At 42.4% G+C, this 23,812-nt stretch overlaps 1 protein-coding gene across 1 annotated transcript in view; it reads right to left on the reverse strand.

Annotated features, from left to right (window-relative positions):
* Positions 1-23,812, reverse strand: part of CREBBP (CREB binding protein) — a 918,877-nt gene that overhangs the window by 437,967 nt on the left and 457,098 nt on the right. The window contains exon 15 of the mRNA XM_029576620.1: positions 2,911-3,090. Within this exon, the coding sequence (XP_029432480.1) occupies positions 2,911-3,090 (180 nt within the window). The remainder of the gene's footprint in view (positions 1-2,910; positions 3,091-23,812) is intronic.

The following is a 23,812-nucleotide window of genomic DNA, read 5'->3' on the forward strand; positions in this document are numbered from 1 at the left end:
TGGAAGACTGATGCTCAATTTTGCCGGCATCCGTTTTCCAAACCCATGGCTGTCAGCAGGTTCGAGAACAGACGCCGGTAAAATTGAGCATCGGCTGTCAAACCCACTGACAGCCGCTGCTTCTGTCAAAAAGGAGGTGCTAGGGATGCGCTAGTGTCCCTAGCGCCTTTTACCGCGGGCTCTCATTTGCATGCTGGCCGATACTGAATTGTGCGCCCGTAGGTTAGAAAATAGCTGAGCGGGACGCAACAAAGGGTAGTAGTAAATGGAGTTTACTCTGAGGAGGGGGGCATTACTAGTGGTATGCCTCAGGGATCACTCCTGGGACCGGTTCTTTTCAACATTTTTATGACAGAGGAAGGATTGTTATAGGTTTGACTTTTTGCCAACGATACCAAAATCTCCAACAAGGTAGACAGAAAGTGGTGTGTAAAACATGTCGAGGGACAAAGCAAAGCTCGAGGAATGATCTAGAGACTGGCAGCTAAAATTTAATTTAATGCTACAAAATGAAGAATAATGCATTTAGGCTGCAAAAAAAACAAGAGATAGGTATAGTACTGGAGGTGAAACCTTTCTAAACTCAAAAGAAGAGCAGGATCTGGGAGTGACTGTTATTTGATGATCTAAGATGGCCAAACAGGTGGATAAAGGGATCGCAAAACCAGGAAGATGTTTGGCTGCACAGGGAGAGAAATAGCAGAAAAATAAAGGTGATATTACTCCTGTATTGTTCCCTGATGAGACCTCATTTGGAATAGTGTGTACAGTTTTGGAGACCACACCTTCAAAATGATATAAACCGGCTGAAGTCTGTCCAGAAGGTGGCTACTAAAATGATCAGTAGTCTCTGGAGATAGGCTTAAAGATATAAACATGTATACCTTAGAGGAAAGGCAAGCAAGGGAATAGGATAGAGACATTTAAATATCTCAAAGGTTTCCATGCAAGGCAGCTAGCTTCTTTGAATAGAAAGGAGGCTTTAGAATAAGGGGTCATGCGATGAGGGTGAAAGGAAGTGGGACTCAGGAGCAATCTTAGAAAATATTTATCAGAGAAAATAGTGGATGCATAAAAGGTCTCCCAGTGGAGATGGTGGAAACAAAAACGGTATCCAAATTCAAGAAAGCATGGGATAAATACAGGGGATCTCTGATAAAGTGATAGGAATTGTAAGCGCTATATAAATTGGATGGACAGGCAGTCTAGTTGGTCCATATCGTCTTTTTCTGCCATCAAGTATCTATGTTTCTGTCCCTATGAAAGACGTAGTATGGATACATGTTCCTTCTACTCCGGAGGAACCTCACCTTCCTCCAGTTCTGCTTCACTACCTCACCATGAACAATATTTAAAACAATCAAGGACTCATCTGAGCGAGGAATATCAACACCAGGCACTCTCCACCACACAAGTGGCCTAGCCCTCTTCTTATTCTGGGCCTCTGCAACTAAGGATAGAGGGAGAGGTCGCAAGACAATCAGCCACAGAATGCACAAGCAGGGTGGAGGCTGCCCCTGGAGCTGCATCTGGACTGTAGTAAAAAGCCTGGAAGCCCTTCAAAATCTCTTGAGAAATCAATGCCCATGGAATAGAAGCAATATTCTGAGGCATTCTCAGGAGTGATCGGGGGGGGGGGGGGGGGGGTACCTCTATTCACTGCTGTTAAATGGCCGTCGGAATAGACAGACATGCCCTGGAAGCTCAATACTGGGCTCCCATAGGAAGGTAGACCCACCCCCACCTCCGCTTCAAAATTACTGTGTTGAAGTTCCTCCTGGGCCACGTAACATTTGCAGCAAATGGAATGTGTGCAGTCCCGACCTGCACCTTCCTTAAATGACACACTATGCACAGCACAGCCCTTTTTCCGTGCTCCCCACTGGCACCATTTTGTTCCCCTCGGACCAAAGACTAAACGTGGCTGAGGTGCAAACACTCTGCATAAAATGTTCCCTATCACCGGAACACACGCCTATGGTGCTCCCCTGTTGGAAACATCTTTTATTCCTCCCCCCCCCCCCCCCCCCCTCCAGACCAAGGATGTTGCAGTACAAGCACTCTGCATAAAATGTTCTCTCTTATCAGCAGAGACTCCTAACTTTGCCCCAAATAGTAATCCTGCACATCTCCTTCTGCAGTTAACCACAGGTGAGCAAGTTTAGACTCGGGCTGTTTGCTGCGCTTCCTCCCCCCAACTAAACTTTATCAAATAGGCAGCCAGCAACGAAGGAGAATGAAGAAATTAGATGGGAAAAGTGTGTGTGTGTGGGGGGGGGGGGGGGGGGGGAGAGAGAGAGAGAGAAGAAGAGGGCAGAACAGAGAAGAAAATTCCCCTTGGAAGCCCCCTGGCACTCATGAGTTCCATAGAGGCCATGAACAATGGCTATTATCACTGAAACCTCTCTTCTTGCTGATAGAGGCAACAACTTTTGCTCAACTGAGAGAGGGAGAACTTGTCTATCATCTCAGAAGCAAGCAAGAGTTCTTCTGTTCAGCCAGTCAAGCCAAAGGCACAGCACAGAATGCTTGTCAACCATCTGCTGGAGACAGAGAATATTGGCAGGCCGGTGTCAGCACAGACATATATAAGAAATGACTGCGAGCCTGTTGATGTGTCTCAATCTGCTGCTGGTCTGATCTGACTGGATGAAGAGGAAACTCAGTTTGTCCAAGGTCCATAGTATCATATTCCTAGTGGGGGTCAGGTGGCAGGATGTAAACCCTCATTAAAACAAAGTTTAAATTTCAACCAAGAAAGGACCATTCTCAACTCAGGATTCAGAACTTGCATTTGATTTTAGCCAGAAAGAGGCCAAAAAGCAATGTGCCATGGAGCCAATATCCATCACTCTCCTCTCAAGCTATCTTAAAACTACAATCAATGACAAAAACAGTTTTCCCCCTTACCTCAGGTTTGGATTCCACTAGAGGCTCACTGGGTTCTGGTTCTGTTTCCTCAAATTTAACTTCAGATTTAATTTCTCGCATTGGAGCATCAGTTACTTGCTGTTGGGAGTTGGTATCTGTACTAGCAACCGAGGCTGGAGTTGGTATCCTGTTATCATTGCTAGCTGCTGCCTGGGAAAGCTAATATACAAAGACATCATTAAAAGAAAGAAAATAACCATAAATTATTACATTTTCCTGTCAAGATATAACAAGAATCACATATAAGTCACAATTCAGCTTAGTATGCTGTGAAAACAGAGAACGCTATAGAAATTGCACAAGTATCTATCATTATTGGCATAACATTGTTTGACTATAACATTTTGTAATGGCAAACCCACAACAAAGCACGGTGCTATCCATAAACATTCCCCACATCTTGAGAGCTCCAATCACTACATAATACAGTAACTTGAAGTATTATATTTAGAGCTCTCAGTCATTTTCTTCTCAGCTGAATCCATACAATGAGGCTTTTATTTGACCCAGAAGTTTCCTCCTACCCCAGTTCAATTCATTCTATTAACCGTCATCTGCAACAACCTGGGAATTTTTCCACTAAGAACATAAGAAGTTGCCATACTGAGTCTGACCAAAGGTCCATCACGCTTAGCAGCCTGTTTCCAACAGAGGCAAATCCAGGTTGCAAGTATCTAGCAAGTACCCAAACATTAAATAGATCCCATGCTATCAATGCCAGTAATAGCAGTGGTTACTCCCTAAGTGAACAAGATGAATAGCAGTTTATGGACTTCTCCAGGAACTTATCCAAACCTTTTTAAATCCCAGCTACACTAACTGCACTAACCACAACCTCCAACAACAAATTCCAGAGCTTAATTGTGTGTTGAGTGAAATAAATTTCTCCAATTTGTTTTAAATGTGCTAATTGCTAACTTCATGGAGTGCCCCCCTAGTTCTTCTATTATCTGAAAGAGTAAATAAACCAATTCATATTTACTTATTCTAGTCCTCATAATTTTATCTACCTCTATCATATTCCTCCTCAGCCATCTCTTCTCCAAGTGAAGAGCCCTAATCTCTTTAGCCTTTCCTCATAGAGGAGCTATTCCACCCCCTATGTGCATTTAGTTTCAAATTCCATACCCATTATTATTTTGGTCGCCCTTCTCTGTGCCTTCTCCAGTGCAACTATATCTTTTTTGAGATGTGATCATCAGAATTGCACATAGTACTCAGGGTATAGTCTTACCATGGAGTGATAGAAGAGGCATTATGACATTCTCAGTTTTATTCATCATTCCCCTCCTAATAATTCCTGACATTCGCTTTGCTTTTATGAGCACCATAGCACACTGAGCAGACAATTTCAATGTATTATCCACTTTGAGGCATAGATCTTATTCCTGGGTGGTAATTCCTAATGTGGAACCTAACATCGTGTAACTACAACATGGGTTAATTTTCCCTATATGCATCACCTTGCACTTGTCCACATTACATTTCATCTGCCATTTGGACTCCCAATCTTCCGGTCTTGTAAGGTCCTCCTGCAATTTATCACAATTTGTCACTCGATGTATCCTTTTAAAGATCATTTATAAATATATTGAAAAGTACAGGTCCAAGTACATATCACTGTTTACCTTTTTCCTCTGAGAAAACTGACCATTTAATCGTTCTCCCTGTTTCCTGTCTTAACCAGTCTGCAGTCCATGAAAGGACATTGCCTCTTATCCCATGACATTTTAGTTTTCTTGGAAGCCTCTCATGAAGGACTTTGTCAAATGCCTTCTGAAAATCCACATACACTACATCTAATGTTCACTTTTACCCACGTTTATTAACCCCTTCATAAATATGTAGCAGATTTGTGAGGCAAGATTTCCTTTGGATAAATCCATGCTGGCTGTGTCCCATTAAACCATGGCTATCTATATGCTCTGTGATTTTGTTCTTTAGAATAGTTTCCACTATATTTCCCAACACTGATGTCACGCTCCCTGGTCTATAGTTTCCTGGATCACCCCTGAAGCTCTTCTTAAATATCAGGGTTACTACACTGGTCTCCCTCCAGTCTTCAGGTACAATGGATGATTTTAATGATAGGTTACAGATTTGTACTAATAGGTCTGCAATTTCATGTTTTAGTTCTTTCAGAACCCTGGGGTGTATACCATCTGGTCCACGTGATTTGCTACTCTTCAGTTTGTCATTCTGGTCTACATCATCTTCCATGTGATTTGATTTAGTTATTTCGAATTATCACCCTTGAAACCATCTCTGGAACCAGTATCTCCTCTTCATCCTCATTAGTAAACCCAGAAGCAAAGAATTAATTTAGTTTTTCTGCAATGGCCTTATCTTCCCTACGTGTCCCTTTAAACCCTCGATCATCTAATTGTCCAACAGAGTCCCTTGCCGTTTTCCTGCTTCAGATATATTTTTTAAAGTTTTTATTATGAGTTTTTGCTTCTACAGCAAACTTCATTTCAAATTCTCTTAGCCGGTCTTATCAATGTTTTACATTTAAATTAATAATGCTTATGCTTTTTCCTATTTTCTTCAAATGGATCCTCCTAATTTTTGATGGAAGTTTTTTGGGCTAAAATAGACTCTGTCACCTCACCTTGTAACCATGCCGGTAATCGTTTGGCCTTCCTTCCAGCCTTTAATGCGTGGAATACATCTGGACTGCACTGCTAAGATGGTATTTTTAAACATGCCTGTTGTACACTCTTAACCTTTGCAGTTGCACGTTTGTGTTTTTTTCTATTTTCCTCATTTTATCAAAGTATCCATTTTGAAAGTTTAGCATTAGAATTGCAGATTTACGCATTGTCCCCTTCCAGTCATTAGCTCAAATCTGATCATTTTATGATCACTATTGCCAAGTAGTTCCACCACAGTTACCTCTCTCACCAAATCCTGCGCTCCACTAAGAATTAGATTTAAAATAGCTCCCTCTCTCGTCAGGTCCTGAACTACTCGCTCTTTGAAGCAGTCATTTATTCTATCCAGGAATTTTACCTCTCTAGCATGTCCTGATGGTACATTTACCCATTCAGTATTGGTGTATTTGAAATCTGCCATTATTCCTGCACTGCCAAATTGGTTAGCTTCCCTGATTTCTCTTAGCATTTCATTGTTTGTCTCATCACTGACCAGGTGGACGGTAGTGTACTATCGGTATACTCTTTCCCAACACATGTGATTTCTACCCATAAAGATTCTACAGTGCATTTACTCTCTTGTATGACCTTTATCCTGTTGGACTCTATGCCATCCTGGACATGGCGATCAGAATTGATGGAGGGGGATGAGGAGTCACTGGTTCTTCCTCGGGTTTCAGAGGTGGCACGGTGCCCTGCAACTGTGTCGGTGGGGAACGCCATGGGCTACCGGGCACACCAGATGATGGGGCCTTCAATGGCCGGTGCCACTTCGATGGCAGATTGGCAGCCGCCGATGCTGCTCCGGAACTGGAACCATGTGCAGACGGTGACTGGTGTCTATGCTTGCGGGATAGTTTCCGGTGTGCGGCTCGGTCTTTCTCCGGCACCAAGGAAGCCGATGACCCCGAGATCCAGGAGAGTGGGGAGATCATAGAGGATCGATCCCCCTCTCCCTGATCCTTGGAGGTACCAGGCTAGAGGGACTGTGAGGGGAAGTGGGCCAGATGGCTCCCTGAAATCTCTGGGCATCGAAGGGACTGATGCGGGCATGGAGGACTTCAAAGTCCCAAAACATTTCTCCATTTTATCGAGGCACGCCCACACCTGTTGGGTGTCATCAGGTCGCACAGATGCACCCCTGGATATTGTGTGAGGCCCCAGGCAGAGGATGCAAACCTCATGCGGATCCATAATGGACATGGGTCCATGGGCACTGGGGGCACTGACAAAACAGGTTGACGCCATGAAAAAACACCTGGCGTGCAGTTGATGACTGATGGACACCATGAGGTGGGAAGTCGGGAATCAACCGCATTTGGAAAAAATGGCCAACAACGGACCTACTGTACCGAGGGGGCACCGACCGCGAAGGGGGACCTGTGAGGATTCAGAAACAACTTGAGGAATCAAGGAAAAAGATGAAAAATGTTGGAGCTCTACGACCTCGAGGCAACTGCGCCGTGAAAAAGAAAAGACTGAAGGGGGACCTCACGTGGACGCGTGGATAGTAGCAGGCTGGGCATGCTCAGTCTGCTGATCAAAGCTTCTAGAAACTTTGACAAAAGTTTTCTGTGCTGGGCTCCATCAGATCATGTCACTCACATGAGAACTACCTGCTTGTCCTAGGAGAATATAATTTGTTCCCTGGTTATCACCCTTCTCTGAGATGTCAATTATGTCTATGTCATCATTCACTGCTAGAAACTAACTCTCCCATCTTGCTTCTTGGATTTCGGGGACTGGCATACAGATATTTCAGTTTGTTTTTTGTTTGTATTAACAACCTGCTTTTCAGTTGACAGGGATAATTTGGAATTCTTTAGCTTAGGTGTTTCTTTACTTATAGGCACATGGATTACTTTTGTTTTTATTGGAAGCTCTCTGCTGGGCTACACTAACTCTCCAGTTTCATTAGTATCCTTTAAAGATACCTCCCTCCAAACTATGCACCGTTGAGTGACTGACAGTTTCCCCCACTTTCTCTAGTTTAAAAGCTGTTCTATCTCCTTTTTAAAGGAGAGTGCCAGCAGCCTAGTTCCATCCTGGTTAAGGTGAAGCTTGTCCTTTTGGAAAAGACTCCTTCCCCAAAAGGTTGCCCAGTTCCTTGCAAAACTGATTCCCTCTTCTTTGCCCCATCTTTTTGTATTCACCATTAATCTGGTACTGACCTACAAGGGGATAATTAAACTCTAGTGCAATAGTATGATTTAGATAAGAGCCTAAAAATCAAAGGATGAGCTAGGGGTGGGTGGGAGAGAGAGGGAAACTGAGTCCAGTCAATACAGATTTAGATTTTATTAATTTATGAATCGCCTAACACAAAAGAGGACTAGGTGACGTACAAAGGAACATATATATTCCTCAGTCAGTGTCCTTATACTATGGCTCCTTTTGGAACCCTGCAATCACAGATCCTAAGTCTGATCATTGAGCGATGACTGAGGCTCCCTCCTACACCAGGGACAGCATTCTCATCCTCCACTATCCCAACGAAGCAAAATCTTGATCCAGGAAACACACTCAGGTCCCTCAACGGCAGTACATAGGACTGCCACTGAACCATTAGACTGGCACAAAACTGTGCATGTTTAAAATGCAAGTGCCATAATCCTTCTTCTCCCCCATCTGTATTATTGGTGTGAGAATTTTGTCATGCCTAGCAAAATTAATACATTATAGGTGCACAGAGTTTCCATATTGCAACAAGCTCTGTTATACTTGTCAAGTTTAAATAGGCATTATCTGTCACATCCTGTCAGCTTTAACTAGTAAGGCCCGTGTCATAAAATCTAAAGCACTGTCAAACTAGGAAGTATTTCCTTTTATTTAAAAACAAGTTGGACTTTAAACAAAATACAAGCAGCCAGCTCTCTGGCTCAGGCTGTTGCACCATGTGCTGCAGCATAGGGGATCTAGGTTTCAATTCCCTATCCTTTGGACCCACTTGGCCTGAGTGTACTGGAGAAGTGGTAAACCCAGGTCTGGAGAGAGAGGGTTGATTACTACTGCTACTGAGGCAGCATCTATAACTGAAGAGTGGCACTGAGGGTGCATCTTGAGGGCAGCACACCTCCAGTCCTTGGACTGGTGGGGGTTTTCTGTGCTGTCTGGGGAAAAGTAAAATGGCAAACTGTTGAGATGGGAAACAAGACTAAGTTTATAAATTATGGTAATTATTCTTTCATAAAATCTGAATTAAAACACACATTTGCCTTCAAATTCTTATGTTATACCACTCATAAGAGGAAAGGAGGCAGCAGAACAAGTTTTCCAACTATGAAACAGAGATATAGGATAAAAAAGGAAAAGATTTACCAGCAATAAATACACTATCAATTCTGTTGTCATATGAAAATAAATTCAATTTGAAAATTAAAAAATTATTAGGGTAACATTATAGTTGTATAATCCCCCTTTTCTCAGTAGTCACCTTTAGATGCTGCAGAGGTAGTAAATAACATGACTGCAACCCTGGGAACCATCTAAGTCATTCACAGATCGCCAATGGGGACCAGAAAAAACAACTTATGGGAGGCCCAAGGGGAAATTGATCAAAGAAACTCCATCCACTGAATTTGTTGGTTCCAAAAAAGAAAAATTTATTTTGTTAGGTTCAAAGAATTTCCAAGTCTCAAGCCCAGCTTACTGTATTCAACTTGTTCTCCACTCTTGGAGGCAGGGTCTAACTTACATATTACCACACTAATTGTGCAGTGACGAGCAAGGCATACTTAAATGTCGAACAGAAAGGCGAATGTGTGCTGCAGGAGGTAGTAGATTAGTCTAATTTATTTTTATTTATCAAGTTTTATATACCGTCGTTCGGTTTCGCCATCACAACGGTTTACAAAGTTTCGATGTTTAACAGAGTTTTCAAAGGTCCCTGTGGTTGTTAACATAGGTAACATAACAAATATTGTAGGCTTTATAAGCGTAGTTCGGATGTCAAGACTATACAGTTTCAGTTACGTGTTGTATTACTTGCTTGTATTGGTTCCCCATGTTTGCATAGGGCCAGTAGGAGGTAAGTAATATCCGAGAGTCATTGGGTGTTGTGGTAGGCTTTGGTAAACATCCAGGTTTTTATTTCTTTTTTGAAGGTTTTTAAATTTTGTTGTGTTCTAAGTTCGATTGGGAGGGAGTTCCAGAGTTTGGGACTTCCTAGGGATAGGGCTCTCTTCCGAGTTGAGGTAAGTTGTTTGGAGCAAGCAGGTGGAGTCTTTAATAGACCTTTGTTAGCTGAGCGGAGGTTTCTGTTTGGAGAGTACAGTTTTATGGATGTACTTAGCCAGTTTGTTTGTTTTTCGTATATTATTTTGTGTAATATGGATAGTATTTTGTATTCTATCCTGAATTTTATTGGGAGCCAGTGTAGTGATATAAGTGTATGAGTAATGTGATCATGTTTTTTAGTTTCAATGAGTATTCTGGCGGCTGTATTTTGGAGGATTTGGAGTGGTCGGATGGTGGTGAGAGGTAAGTTGAATAGCAGGGAGTTGCAGTAGTCCAGGTTGGAGAAGATGAGTAGTTGAAGGACTGTTCTGAAGTCGTTGAGGGAAAGGAAAAGTTTTAGATGACGTTGTGTTAGGAGTTTGTGATAATAGTAGTGATGTGGTTCTTGAAGGATAGTTCATTGTCAATTATGACTCCTAGGTTGCGGGCATGAGTGACAGGGGAGATTGCAGCTTTTTGGTTTATTAGGTTGAGTGGTGGCAGTTGAGGAGCGTTGTTCTTTCTATCGAGTCTGATTATTTCTGTCTTATCGAAGTTTAGGATGAGTTTCATATTGGTTAGTAGCTTTATTTTGGTGAGGTATGTGGCTGGTTTTTTGTAGGTGTCATCCAGAGTGTTGTGTATTGAGTGTAGTGTTGTGTAATGAACTCCAATAGTGACTAAGTATTATTCTTGAAATATAACTATTTTTTAAGTCTAATGAGTTTAATCCAAATCACATTAAACGCACATCACATTCAAAATGAGGATTAGACTGCAGCTCTGTTTCACCGAAATTGCATCAGGAGGAACAGTTGAACAATTTATCTAGGAAAAGGATCAAAATATAAATTAAGATACAGACCAAAGAACAATGACTACAGCAGAAGTATCTTAAAGAAACCTCATACCCTGCTTAAATATTCATGCAGTATAGCGGTTTAAATCAAATTATGTGGATGAAATAATAAAAAATTTTACATTATAAAATTACATTGTAATAAAAGGTACAGCTTGTTAAAGTAAACTGAAGCATTGTATAAATGTACAAACCTTATTAAAGAAATGTTTACATAGGATAGTATTCTTGTGGTTTAACAGCAAGGAATAAAATGAAACTGAAAGATAAAGGTCAGAGATGAAACGCAAAAAAGGAACCAATTAACAGGAGAGTGGGACCAAAAGCATGAAGTAAAGGATCTGAGAAAATCTAAATATTAATTTAATTAGAAGAAACATCGAGAATGATTCTTTCTACCCCCCCACTGTCAATTCAGATATCTGTATCACCTGTATCCTCCTTTTTTATAGCCACATTAATGAAATCTGCTAGATTATAAACAAATATTGGCATGTGCTTTCTCCATTCTCTCTTTTCAGATCAACCAAGATTCGCTTTTAAAATTGGCAAAAACCTCCAGGATACTTTGGTTTCTTCTCTGCTCAATCATCCAACACCTACTTATGACCAAACTAAAAACCACTCCCTCTGTGCCCATTGCTCAGCCTGTCCAATTGTCCTGTATATCATCTATATTCATAGGCCCACATTCTAAAAAACAATATATTGTGAATCATACTTCTCACTGTGCACTATGGGAGCTATTTATGTTGTTTTCTGCTCATGTAATTTTCTATACATTGACAAGACAACCAACCCACCAGTTAAAAACTATAATTTTTGAACACTGCTCTTGCATCAGAAACTCTAATTTGGAAGCTCCCTTAGTATCCCATTGATTTCAAAGGAACCAGTCTAACAGATTTGCATTTTGTTTTTACTCTACAGGTTATTTCTCCTTCTCCTTGCAATGGTGACTTCTCTGGACTCTGTTCAACGCGAGCAATGTTAGATTTATGAGCTGAATTCTTTAATCCTTTTCGGCTTAAACAGAGAAATCGAGTGATCTGCTTTTCTCTACATTCAAACTCTTTCTTAAAATTTTCTTCTAATTAAATTAATATTTAGATTTCCTCATAATTTAGATTCCATCATAATTTTGGTCCCATTCTCCTGTTCATTCATTGGTTCCTTTTTCGCACGCATTTAATTTCTGACCTCTACCTTTCAGCTTCATTTTACTCAAGAATACTACTCTAGGTAAATATATTTCTTTAATAAGGTTCATACATTTATACAATGTGCTGGTTTTCTTTTATAATGTAAACATTTTTCATTTCATCCACAGAATTTGTTTGATTTAAACCACTATACTGTATGAATATTTAACCAGGGTATGTAATTTCTTTAAGATACCTCTGCTGTAGTCATTGTTCTTTGGTCTATATCTTAATTTATATTTTGATCCTTTTCCTAGATAAATTGCTCAATTGTTCCTCCTGATGCAGCTTCGGTGAAACAGTCCTGTGTCAGGGGACAGAGCTGCATTCAAATTTTCATTTTGAATGTGATGTGCATTTAATGTGATTTGGATTAAATTCATTAAACTTTAAAAATAAAGTTATATTTCAAGAATAATACTTAGTTGCTACTGGAGTTCATTAGACCAATCTACTACCTCCCACAGCACACATTCGCCTTTCTGTCTAACCTACATATTAACATTGACAAGCTGATTATATTAGGCAACTTTAATTTAAATATTGACAAACAACCTCTTCCCTACTCTGTGTGAGCTGTATCACTGTTCTATATCAGCACTAGCTTTTCAACAAATAGTGAATAGACCTATGCATGAATACAATCATAATCTGAATTTAGTTTTGCTAATGATAACTTTTTCAACAAGGGTGCTCTGTGTATTAACACAATCTGATCAGTTAGGGCTGAAATTAAACGTCAAGCCATTTGATGAACAACCCTTGCTGGTTAAAGTGCATTACAAAACATGGGCATCTTGATCCAGATTTGTTGAGGTCTAAATTGGGATCAACTCTGGACATAGTGGAGTACACATTTATTGGATGATATACCTTCCTGGCATCATGCTTTACAGGAAGAAGTTAGTAAGACTGCACCTGTTCGACATGTTTTGTTGCATTATTCAAGTTCTGTTCCTTGGTACTCTCCATTTCTCAGAGAGATGAGTAGATTTTTAAGGCAGGCAGAGCAGCAAGAATGATGTAAATGGTGGATTCCTCAAAACTTTCAACAATAGAAGCCTTTTCCTAGGATAGAGTTAAGACTACTGAAGCAAAAAAAAAAAAAGTCAAAACTAAAATTCAGAGAGCAGAGAATAAAACTAATCTGAGAAAGTTCTTTTTCACTTAATGCATAATTAAACTCTGGAATTTATTGTCAGGGGATGTAGTTAGTGCAGTTAGTGTAGCTGGGTTTAAAAAAGGTTTGAATAAGTTCTTGGAAGAGAAGTCCATTACCTGCTATTAATCAAGTTGACTTAGAAAATAGCCACTGCTATTACTAGCATCAGTAGCATGGGTTCTACTTAGTGTTTGGGTACTTGCCAGGTACTTGTAGCCTGGATTGGCCACTGTTGGAGACAGGATGCTGTGATTGATGGACCCTTGGTCTAACCCAGAATGGCATGTTTTTATGTTCTAGTTCTAGCACTCTCTTTAGAACAGTAAAGAAATTAACATTTCTTGGGGGCACTGATCCATCTTAGGGTAATTCTATTGAGCAGCTTGTTCTAAGCAAATTGCTGCATACTTTTCTGAAAAAGAGGAAAAACGTTCTTCACCAGTTTTGCTGATTCTATCCAAGTTACACCTTGGGAGTATTTAGAATCTGTGACTAGCGATATTAGGTATAATATTCCTGGAATGAAGTCAGCCTCATGTCAGCTGAACCCCTGCAAAACAGCTATTAAAAATTCTCTGGCCTGAGATTTGTGGCTTGGTAACACAATTGGTAAACTTGTCCTTATCAGATGAAAAGAAGAGTGCTTCTGTTTGTACTTTATTTTAAAAAACATCTCTTGAGTCATCTAATTTGAAAAGCTACAGATCAATCTTTTACTCACTGTTCCTTGCTAAGGTGACTGAAGAAACTGTATTGAAACAGCTGCACAACTTATTGGATAAGCATGAAATCAATTCCATTTTAATTTTTGAAAGATTTTCAAAACTGACAATCACCTGCTGTCAATTTTGGATGTATTATTATGTTGTTGGATCTCTCAGTGGCATTCAATACCCTGAATCACGCAATACTTATTTCCAGATTAAGGCAAACAGGAATGGCAGGTACTATCCTGTCCTACCGTTCTTTTTAACATTTATATGACACCTATTTGTATTGGGCTTGGGGTAGGATTTTGAATTTATGCTGATGGTGTGCAGTTTTTTGTGCCAAGACCAGGCCCATGGGAGCAGACTTTAGCTGGCCACTGTTAAACAATGGCTCAGCCATAATAAATTAGCACTGAACTTGGATAAGGCAGAGCTCATATTGCTTAGATGCTCCATTTTGGGTGATATGACCATCAACCTGCAGCACATAGGACACATCATACCCATTGAAACATGGATAAAAAAATCTTGGTTTATGGATTGTTTCTAATCTTTCTTTTCAAACTTATATTAACAGGATAATTTTCAAAGGAAAATGTAAATATAACATACTATTGGAGCAAGTTTCAAAAGCCTGTTTACCAGCATTAAGTCTATTTATTGCAAATAAAACATATGGTCAATTCAAATTTCAATTTTGAAAATTGCTACTAAATTCTCCATAGGTTTTACCTGCGATAAGTAGACTTAACACAGGAAAAGCAAATGTTGCTTACCAGTAACAGGAGTTCTCACATGACAGCAGGATGTTAGTCCTCACATATGGGCGACATCACAGAATAGAGCCCAATCACGGAACACTTTTGTCAAAGTTTCTAGAACTTTGACTGGCACCTACTGGGCATACCCAGCATGGCACTAAACCTGCAGCCAGCAGGGGTCCCCCTTCAGTCTTGTTTAAAGCTACAGGAGTGCCGAAAATAAAATAAGAAAACTAACGAACCCAACACCGCGGGGCGGCGGGTGGGTTTCGTGAGGACTAACATCCTGCTGTCCTGTGAGAACACCTGTTATAGGTAAGCAACATTTGCTTACTCACAGGACAAGCAGGATGGTAGTCCTCACATATGGGTGAGCACCAAGCTGAGGATTTCTGAGAAATGCACCAAATGTACCCAAGATGTGCAATAGGCACAAGTATTGGGGAGGAATTTGGTAGAGGGCATCCTGAACCCTAACGGCAGGCGGAAGGGTGTTGGTACATCAAGTTGTAAAAAGATTGCGCAAGACAGACTGGTCGAAGATGGAATCTTGTCTTCCAGCCTTGTCTAAGCAATAATGGGCTGTAAAGATATGAAGAGAACTCCAGGTAGCAGCCCTGTAAATGTCAGGAAGTGGCACCGAGCGTAGGTGTGCTACTGAAGTCCCTATGGCCCTCACACGGCGTGCTTTAACACGGGCTTGAAGTGGAATGCCTGCTTGCTGATAGCAAAAGGATATGCAGTCCGCTAACCAGGAGGAGAGAGTCTGCTTACCCACAGGCTGCCCCAATTTGATGGAATGGAAAGAGACAAACAATTGAGTGGTTTTCCTGTGGGCAGCTGTACGGTCTAGATAGAATGCTAGAGCCTGTTTGCAGTCAAGGGTATGCAGAGCCTGTTCTCCTGGATTGGAGTGGGGCCTGGGAAAGAAGGTAGGTAGTATAATGGATTGATTAATGTGAAACTCCTATACTACCTTAGGTAAAAACTTGGGGTGAGTGCGGAGTACTGCCTGGTCCTGCAGAAGTTTAGTGTAAGGCGGATAGGTAACTAGGGCCTGTAACTCACTAACACTGCGAGCAGATGTGATTGCCAAAAGTAAAATCACTTTCCATGTGAGATAGCGAAGATTACAGGATTTGAGAGGCTCGAATGGTGGTTTCATGAGCCACCCCAAAACCAGATTGAGGTCCCAAGAAGGGGCCGGAGGGCATAGTGGAGGCTTGAGGTGAAGCAAGCCTTTCAGAAAACATGTCACGAGGGGTTGTACTGAAATAGGAACATCCCCGACACATTTATGGAAGGCGGCCACCGCACTGACATGCATTCTGATGGAGGAAGTTTTTAGACCTGATTTTGACAAGTGCCAGAGATAGTCTAGAAACTTCGTGGTGGAACAGGTAAAGGGATCAAGGGATTGAGAAGAACACCATGACTTAAACCTGTTCCATTTGTATAGGTTAAGACTTTCTCATGGAAGGCTTCCGTGAAGCAATCAGGACACGGGAAACTGGCTCTGAAAGGTTAAGTGGTTGAAGAATCAACCTTTCAACATCCAGGCCATCAGGGACAAAGCTTGAAGATTTGGGTGGCGTAGGCACCCGCCGTACTGAGCGATCAGAAGCGGGTCCTTTCCCAAGGGAATTTGCCTGCGTATGGAGAGATCCTGAAGTATTGGATACCACACTTGGCGAGGCCAGTGAGGTGCTATCAGGATCATGCATCCCTTGTCCTGACATAACTTCACGAGAGTCTTCGAGAGAAGTGGAAGTGGAGGGAATGCATATAGGAGACCTGTTGCCCATGAGAGGGAGAACGCATCTCTTGGCTGTGTTGGCTGCGAGTGAGAGAGCAAAGGTTCTCTACCTTGTGGATTTGAGGTGACGCAAAGAGGTCTATGTGAGGATGACCCCAACGTTGGAATATTGCGTCCGCTACTGTGGGGTTGAGGGACCACTCGTGCGGATGGAAAGTTGGCGGACAACTTAGGTTGTCCGCCAACACATTGTCCACTCCCGGCAAATAGGTGGCCCTGAGGTACATCGAGTGGGAGAGGGCCTCCGCTCGTATCTGCTCAGCTTCCTGACACAGTAGGTAGGAGCCCGTCCCTCCCTGTTTGTTGATGTACCACATGGCCACCTGGTTGTCCATCTGAATCAGGATGACCTGATTGGAAAGGCGATCCTGAAATACCCCGAGAGCATTTCTGATTGCTCGAAACTCCAGGAAATTGATTTGGTTGTTTGGATTCCTCTGGAGACCAAGTTCCTTGTGTTTGCAAATCGGCCACATGGGCTCCCCAGCCGAGGTTGGAAGCATCGGTGGTGAGAATTATTTGAGGGTCTGGAGCCTGGAAGGGCAGGCCTTGGAGGAGATTGATCTGATTTTTCCACCAGGCTAGAGACTGACGGAGTGAGTCAGTAATGTGAACAGTGGTAGATAGAGGTTGGACGGACTGAGTCCATTGTGATCTTAGAGTCCTCTGCATGACTCATGGCCAAGCGGGCCATTGGGGTAACCTGTACTGAGAACGCCATGTGTCCCAGTAGGATGAGGAAATGGCGTGCAGTGGTGTGGCGCTGAGACTGTAGCTGGTGTGCGAGAGAGATGAGCGTGAGAGTTCGCTGTGGAGGCAGAAATGCCTTTGCCTGCAAGGTGTCCAAGTCTGCCCCTATGAATGATAAAGTTTGAGATGGGACTAAGCAGGATTTTGCATAGTTGACGGGAAATCCTAGCGAAATCAGAGTGAATAAAGTAAGACGTAGGAACAACAGAGCAGCTTGCTGAGTGGGAGCCCTGATCAACCAATCGTCTAGATAGGGGTAGACGTGAACACCTTGAGTCCTGAGGAAGGCTGCTACTACTACGAGGCACTTGGTGAAGACTCATGGTGCAGATGCCAGGCCGAATGGTAGCACTCTGTATTGATAGTGCTTAGGGCCTACTAGAAATCTCAGGAACCTGTGATGAGATGGATTTATCGCAATGTGGTGTATGCATCTTGGAGATCGAGAGAGCAGAGCCAGTCTCCTCTTTGCAGAAGAGGAAGGAGGGAACCCAAGGTTACCATCTTGAACTTTTCTCGTTGGAGGTACTTGTTGAGGGCAAGTAGGTTCAAAATTGGATGAACGCCTCCCAATTTTTTTGGGATTAGAAAGTACCGGGAATAGAATCCTAGGCCTTGTTGAGAGTAAGGTACTGGTTCTATTGCTTTGGACTGGAGGAGGAGGGAAACCTCCTGCTCCAGGAGTAGTGCGTGGTCGGATGGTCTCCACACCGGTAGAGGTGGAAAGTCCAGTGGAATGGAGAGAAAGTTTGGGCGATAACCTTGAGAAATTATGGCAAGGACCGACTGGTCTGAGGTGATTGTGTGCCACCTCTTGTTGAAATGGCATAATCGACCTCCCACTGGTATCTGATGCAGTGGAAACTGGCTGCTGCTCTCTATGCAGGAGTCAAAAACCGGAAGCAGGGCCCGGCTGAGGAGCTGCTTGCGGCTTTTGTTTACGAGGTTGATGAGACTGGGCCTTTTGGAAAGGTCTCTTGGAAGGAGTCCTAGACTGTGGTGGATAGGACTTCTTTGGACGGAAGAATGACTTTTTAGTATCCTTCCTGAAAGGCTGTTTGGAGGAGTACTCAGAGGGCATCAGAGAGAGCTGGTGAAGAGTCTCATGATGGTCCTTGAGTTCCGCCACCGTCCACTAAATCTGTTCCCCAAACAGATTGTCTTCTATGCAGGGCAGATCAGATAATCTGTCTTGTACTTCAGGGCGCAAGTCCGAAGACTTAAGCCAGGCCCATCTTCTTGCCGAAATAGCAGTTGCAGATATCTTTGACACCGCTTCCAGGGTATCATAAGATGATCTTATTTCATGCTTCCCTGCCTCAAAACCCTTGTGTAGAAATCAAAACACAAAGAGACATCAAAGCATTCAAAAAAAGTTTAAAAACATGGCTATTTAAGCAAGCATACCACAAAGGGAATGAAGAGTAGAATCCAGGGAATTGTATGATGCAGTCCGAAGAACTCCCACACACACATCAGCTTACTCGAATGGTGTGTGTGTGTGTGTATATATTTTATTTTACTTTACCTCTATTAGATTGCAACAACAGAGGACCAGACTTAAGTGTTAATTTATCTTATAGCCGATATACTTAAAGTAGACATGACTTTATCACAACCAATAAGTAATATTTAATATGAAACTATGTTACAGTATTTGATGGCACCTGTTTAGTTAATATAATTCAACACATTTAAGTTTGAAATTATGTGCCTTATTGTGAACCGTTGTGACGGGAAGTAGCTTAACGACAGTATAGAAAAGATTTTAAATAAATAAATACTAGGGTTAGAAGCTGTTCCTAGAATTGCTGAGGCAGGGACTCTGCAAAGTCCTGTATCTGCTTGAATAAGACCCTGTTGTACTGGGTCATATACAGCTGGTAGGAGACGATCCAAGAGATAAGCATCGATCCCTGGAAGATACGCCGGGCCAATGGCATCCAGGAATTTCTGTTCCTTACCTGGGGGAAAGGAAGAGTGGGGTTTTGATCTTTTTGCCCTTTTTTGAGCAGATTCTACATCCACAGATTGGTGATCCAGCTGAGGTTTCTGGAATCCTGGGGCTGACTGGACCAAATAAGTGGTATCAGCTTTTCTGTTAACTGGAACAGAACCAGGGTGTTCCCAGTTCTTTTTGAGGAGATCCAAAAGAACCTGGTGAATAGGGATGGAGGTTATTTCCTTGGGAGCATCCAGGAATTGTAACAGCTCCATCATTTGATGCCTGTCATCTTGTTCAGTCTGCAATTGGAAGGGAACCAATTCAGACATTTCCTTCACAAAATTTATCAAGGATAAGTCCTCTGGAGGAGAACGCTTCCTGCTTTCAGTAGGAGAAGGTGGCGATGGCAAATCATCGGCGTCTTGAGAAGAATCATCGGTCCAGGTGTCATAGGGATCAGGATCTGCCCCTCTAGAAGCCTGAGAAGGACGGGACAATGGTATTCCTGAAGGTCCCGGTCTAGGTTCCGATGGCATTGAGGGAAGTGCTGGAGGCAACGATGAAGGCATCGAGGGCACCGGTGCAGGCATCAAGGGATGGATCGGTGGCGCTGATGGGCGCATCGGCATCAATGGTTGAGGCATCGGAAGAATTCCCGATGGAGGAATGTGGAACAGTGTTTCCCCTCCCGATGACAGGGTAAGCGGGGAGGGCACCGGAGCCATTGGTGACCCAGGATCCATCGGTGGAAAAGCGGCTATGATCTTATCGATGGCCTCCTGAACCATGCGGTCCAGTTTTTCACGGAGACCTGGAGCAAGCAGCCCCGGCTCCAGAAGGGAAGAAGGAGGCAGAGGCATAGCCAAAGGAACCACTGTTAAAGGCGGAGTCGCAATTCCCGATACCCGTCCGGTGAGGGTTGCCTCGGTGACCCGGTCGCAGAAAGGGTCGGTGCCTTTTCTGGACGGGGTTTCTTCGATGGCGGCTTGGACGATGGCGAGGTCAAAGATTTCCCTTCCTCGATGGTCCGAGACTTGTGGTGTCGATGCCAATGTTTCTCTCTACGATCCCCTTGGTCCTGAGGGGGAGTAGAGGTAGTCGAAGGCTGAGAAGTCATCAACGCTGGACGGTCACCGGCCGGTGGCAGATACTGGCGCGAAGTGGACTGTGCCGGTTCAGACGACGTCGATGCAATCGACGGTGTCGGAGTTTGAGAACGGAAGAGAAGTTCCATTTTCTCCATTCTGGCCTTGCAACCTTTTGGTATCATTAAGGCACATTTGGTGCAAGTCAGGACATCATGCTCGCACCCGAGACACATTACACAGACTTTATGCGGGTCTGTAATGGACATGGTGTGAGTACAGTCCGGGCTCCGACGGAACCCCGACGCCATGGCCTTTGAAAAGTTTAGCCGCGGTACGGTTGACGGCCAATAGGCTGCGAGGGCCAAACTCGACGGGAATCGATCGAAACCAGGTAAAAACTTACTGGAGTACCGCAGAATCAAAAATTTGAAGGAGGGACCCCTGTGGGGTATGAACATTTTTAGTAATTCCGTGAGGATAATTCCTGTCAGGAATCTCTGTGGAGCTCCTTAACCCGCGTGGCTACTGCTGCGTGGAAAAAAGAAGACTGAAGGGGGACCCCTGCTGGCTGCAGGTTTAGTGCCATCCATGCTGGGCATGCCCAGTAGGTGCAAGTCAAAGTTCTAGAAACTGGCAAAAGTGTTCCATGATTGGTCTCCATCCTGTGATGTCACCCATATGTGAGGACTACCATCCTGCTTGTCCTGTGAGAAATGGGCTTTTCAAAACTGTCCAAAACACACCACAGTATTCCCCAGGTCTATCAAAGAGGTATTCCCCAGGTCTATCAAAGAGATATTAGCAAAAGGACGTGTTCGGGAAGCTAACGTTATCTGGGTTTGAGAGCGTGTTGAAAGTGTATGGAGAACCCCCTGAAGCAGAGTGGTGATCGAAACATGGCCATGTCGGGGTCTTGATCAACATGGACACTTGAGATAAGTTATAGAAGTTTTCTTGCTCTCTTGATGTTGTTTGAAATCAAGGTTTTGTGGTAACAGCCCGATATGGGACCTTCATGGTGATGGGACTTAATTTTTAAAGAAATTATAAAAATCAAAAAAATTAAGATTTGAGCATACTAATATATATATAAATAAAAAATTAAAAGTGGACCAAAAGGGACAAACACAGCTTGTTCATTTTATCAAGTTGTATCCATGAAGGTTCAACAAATGTAACAGTGGTCTTGATTGCAAGTACTAAAAAAAATCTGTACTGGGGAATACAGTGGTGTATTTTGGATATTTGCTATTTTCCCCAGATTACTGAGGTATTGGGGCTTGTTTTGTATGTGCTTTTCAAAACTGTTTCAACAGTATGTTACATTTACATTTTCCTTTGAAAATGTCCTATGTATATAGCAAATAGTGCCTTTTTAAAGTTATGTCGACAAGCCATTGTTGCCATTGTTTGATTTTTGATCTGTGCTCCAGGGTTTGGTACCTGTACCATTAGATTATTGGAATTTTCTCTATATTGGTGCCCTCATCTCTCATATTAGACCCTTTACAGGTGATGCAGAATTCAGCAGCATGAATGTTACCGAATATTGGCTTGAGAGAACATATTACTCCAGCATTGCACTAGCTACACTGGTTACCAGTGCAGTGATTAGTGCAATATAAACTTTTCTTTGATTCATAAGCTTTTGAATAATACTTCTCCTTGGACTTAGCAATGGATGTATAATCCTATGCTAGCTTTAAGTTCTGTGGATTCCTCAAAGTTCTATCATCTACTCAGCTCATTTATTTGAAATACATGAGAATGCATTCGCAGTGGTGTGTCCAGCTGTTTGGAATACTGTACCTGCATTTCTCTGGTTAATCACATGCATGCAGTCGATTAGCTGCCAGTTGAAGGTGCATCTATTTAGGCAGGCTTTTGAACTGTAGACAGTCAAGTTATTTTTCAATCTATGCTGTCTCAGACAGATACAGTTTTTGTCCAGGATGTGTCTTATTTATTGTTATGTATACAACGATAATGCATTTTATGTAATCCACTCTGATCGTTGTATAGAGTAGGTATAAATCATTTTTAAATAAATAAATCTTTCTCCACTTCAACTCAGGATTTTCTACGATTATTCCAGGCCTTCTTGAAGTCCATTGGCTGTATTAGCCTCCACCATCTGCTCCAAGAGAGCATTCCATGCATCCGTGAACAAATATTTCCTGCTGTTGCTCTTAAGTCCCCCCTCTCAGAGTTTCATATCAAGATGTCTTGTACTAGAACTTCCTTTCCATTGGAAAAAAGTTTGCTTCTTGCGCGCTATTAATACCATTCAGGTATTTGAATGTTTATCATATCTCCCTGTCTTACCTCTCTTCTAGGATATATTTAGATCTCTGAGTCATCTCATAGGGCTACTGGTACAAACCCCACACCATTTCAGTAGCCCTTCATTGGGCCACTTCCATTCAGCTGAAATATTTCCAAAGGTACAAACTCCATCAATGACCTGTGCAACTTCTTTTTTTCTGCTTGTCAAGCCTCTCCCTATGCACTTCATCATGCATCTGTCTTCTTGCCACATCTTGTTGCATTTTTTAGTTATATTGGAATCATAAGATGTAATCACCCCGAGGTCTCTTTCCTTTTCTGTGACTCAAACTCCCCCAACACAAAAACACATATGCCCCCCAAATCGCGTAACGCTTCCTTGGACTTCTGTACTGAAAATACATTTTTTTGTATTAAAACTCAGCTGTCAAATAGTCGCCCACTCCTTACATTGCGAAAACTGCTTATCATACCATCTACTCCCTTAAGTATGTCCACTCTGTTGCAGATTTTAGAGCAAAAAGACATTTTCTCTCAATCCCTCTGCAATACCACTCACAAAGTTAATGAACAGAACTGACCCTAAGACTGATTCCTGAGGCATTCCACTCATTACCTTTGTTTCTTCCGACTGAACTCCATTTACCCTTTGCTCTTTCATCTATTAATCAACCAGTTTCTAATTCAGTCTATCACTTTATGTCTCACACATAGACTGCTCAGTTTATTTATGAGGCTATGTAGGACATTATTAAAAGCTTTGCTGAAATCCATGTATAGCAGCACATCTAGTACTTGTCCCAAATCTATTTCTATTGTCACTCAATTGAAGACGTTTATCAGATTCATCTGACATTACCTTCCCCTAGTAAATTCAGGCTGTTTTCGATCCCACAACCCACTTAAATCATTTCAACTGGAAGACAATGCCTTCATCGGTGTCTATGTTAATTTTCCCACCAAAGTCAGATCACTCCCCATCTCTAAAGATCTATTGGACCAGCACATGGATTTATCTTAATATTCCAGAATGAATCCTGTCCAGCCACATGGCTTAGTCCACTTTCAGTTTTCCTAGTTCCATACAAATACTCTCCTCTGTAAATGGTATGGCCTCTACCCCATCATTCACACCAATTTCCAATAATCAGTAGTCCTCCTCCAATCCCTTCCTTCAGTAAATAGTGAAGTATTTAACATTTCTGCTTATTTCATATATTTCTTCTAGTCTCCTCTTAATCTTGCAAGCCCACCTCACTCTCTCTCTTTTCACTGACATACCTAAATTCCTGTCACCTCACTTTATCCTTTTAGTATTATCAATAGTCCTAGTGCAGAGCTTTCCAAAGTGTGTGTCGCGACACTTTAGTGTGTCGCCTGCAGTGTGCTGGTGGGTCACGCAAGCCTGGTGCACGTGAAGGGGCGGAGCAAGT

The sequence above is a fragment of the Rhinatrema bivittatum genome, chromosome 14 (assembly GCF_901001135.1).
Source record: "Rhinatrema bivittatum chromosome 14, aRhiBiv1.1, whole genome shotgun sequence".
Taxonomy (NCBI): Eukaryota; Metazoa; Chordata; class Amphibia; order Gymnophiona; family Rhinatrematidae; genus Rhinatrema; species Rhinatrema bivittatum.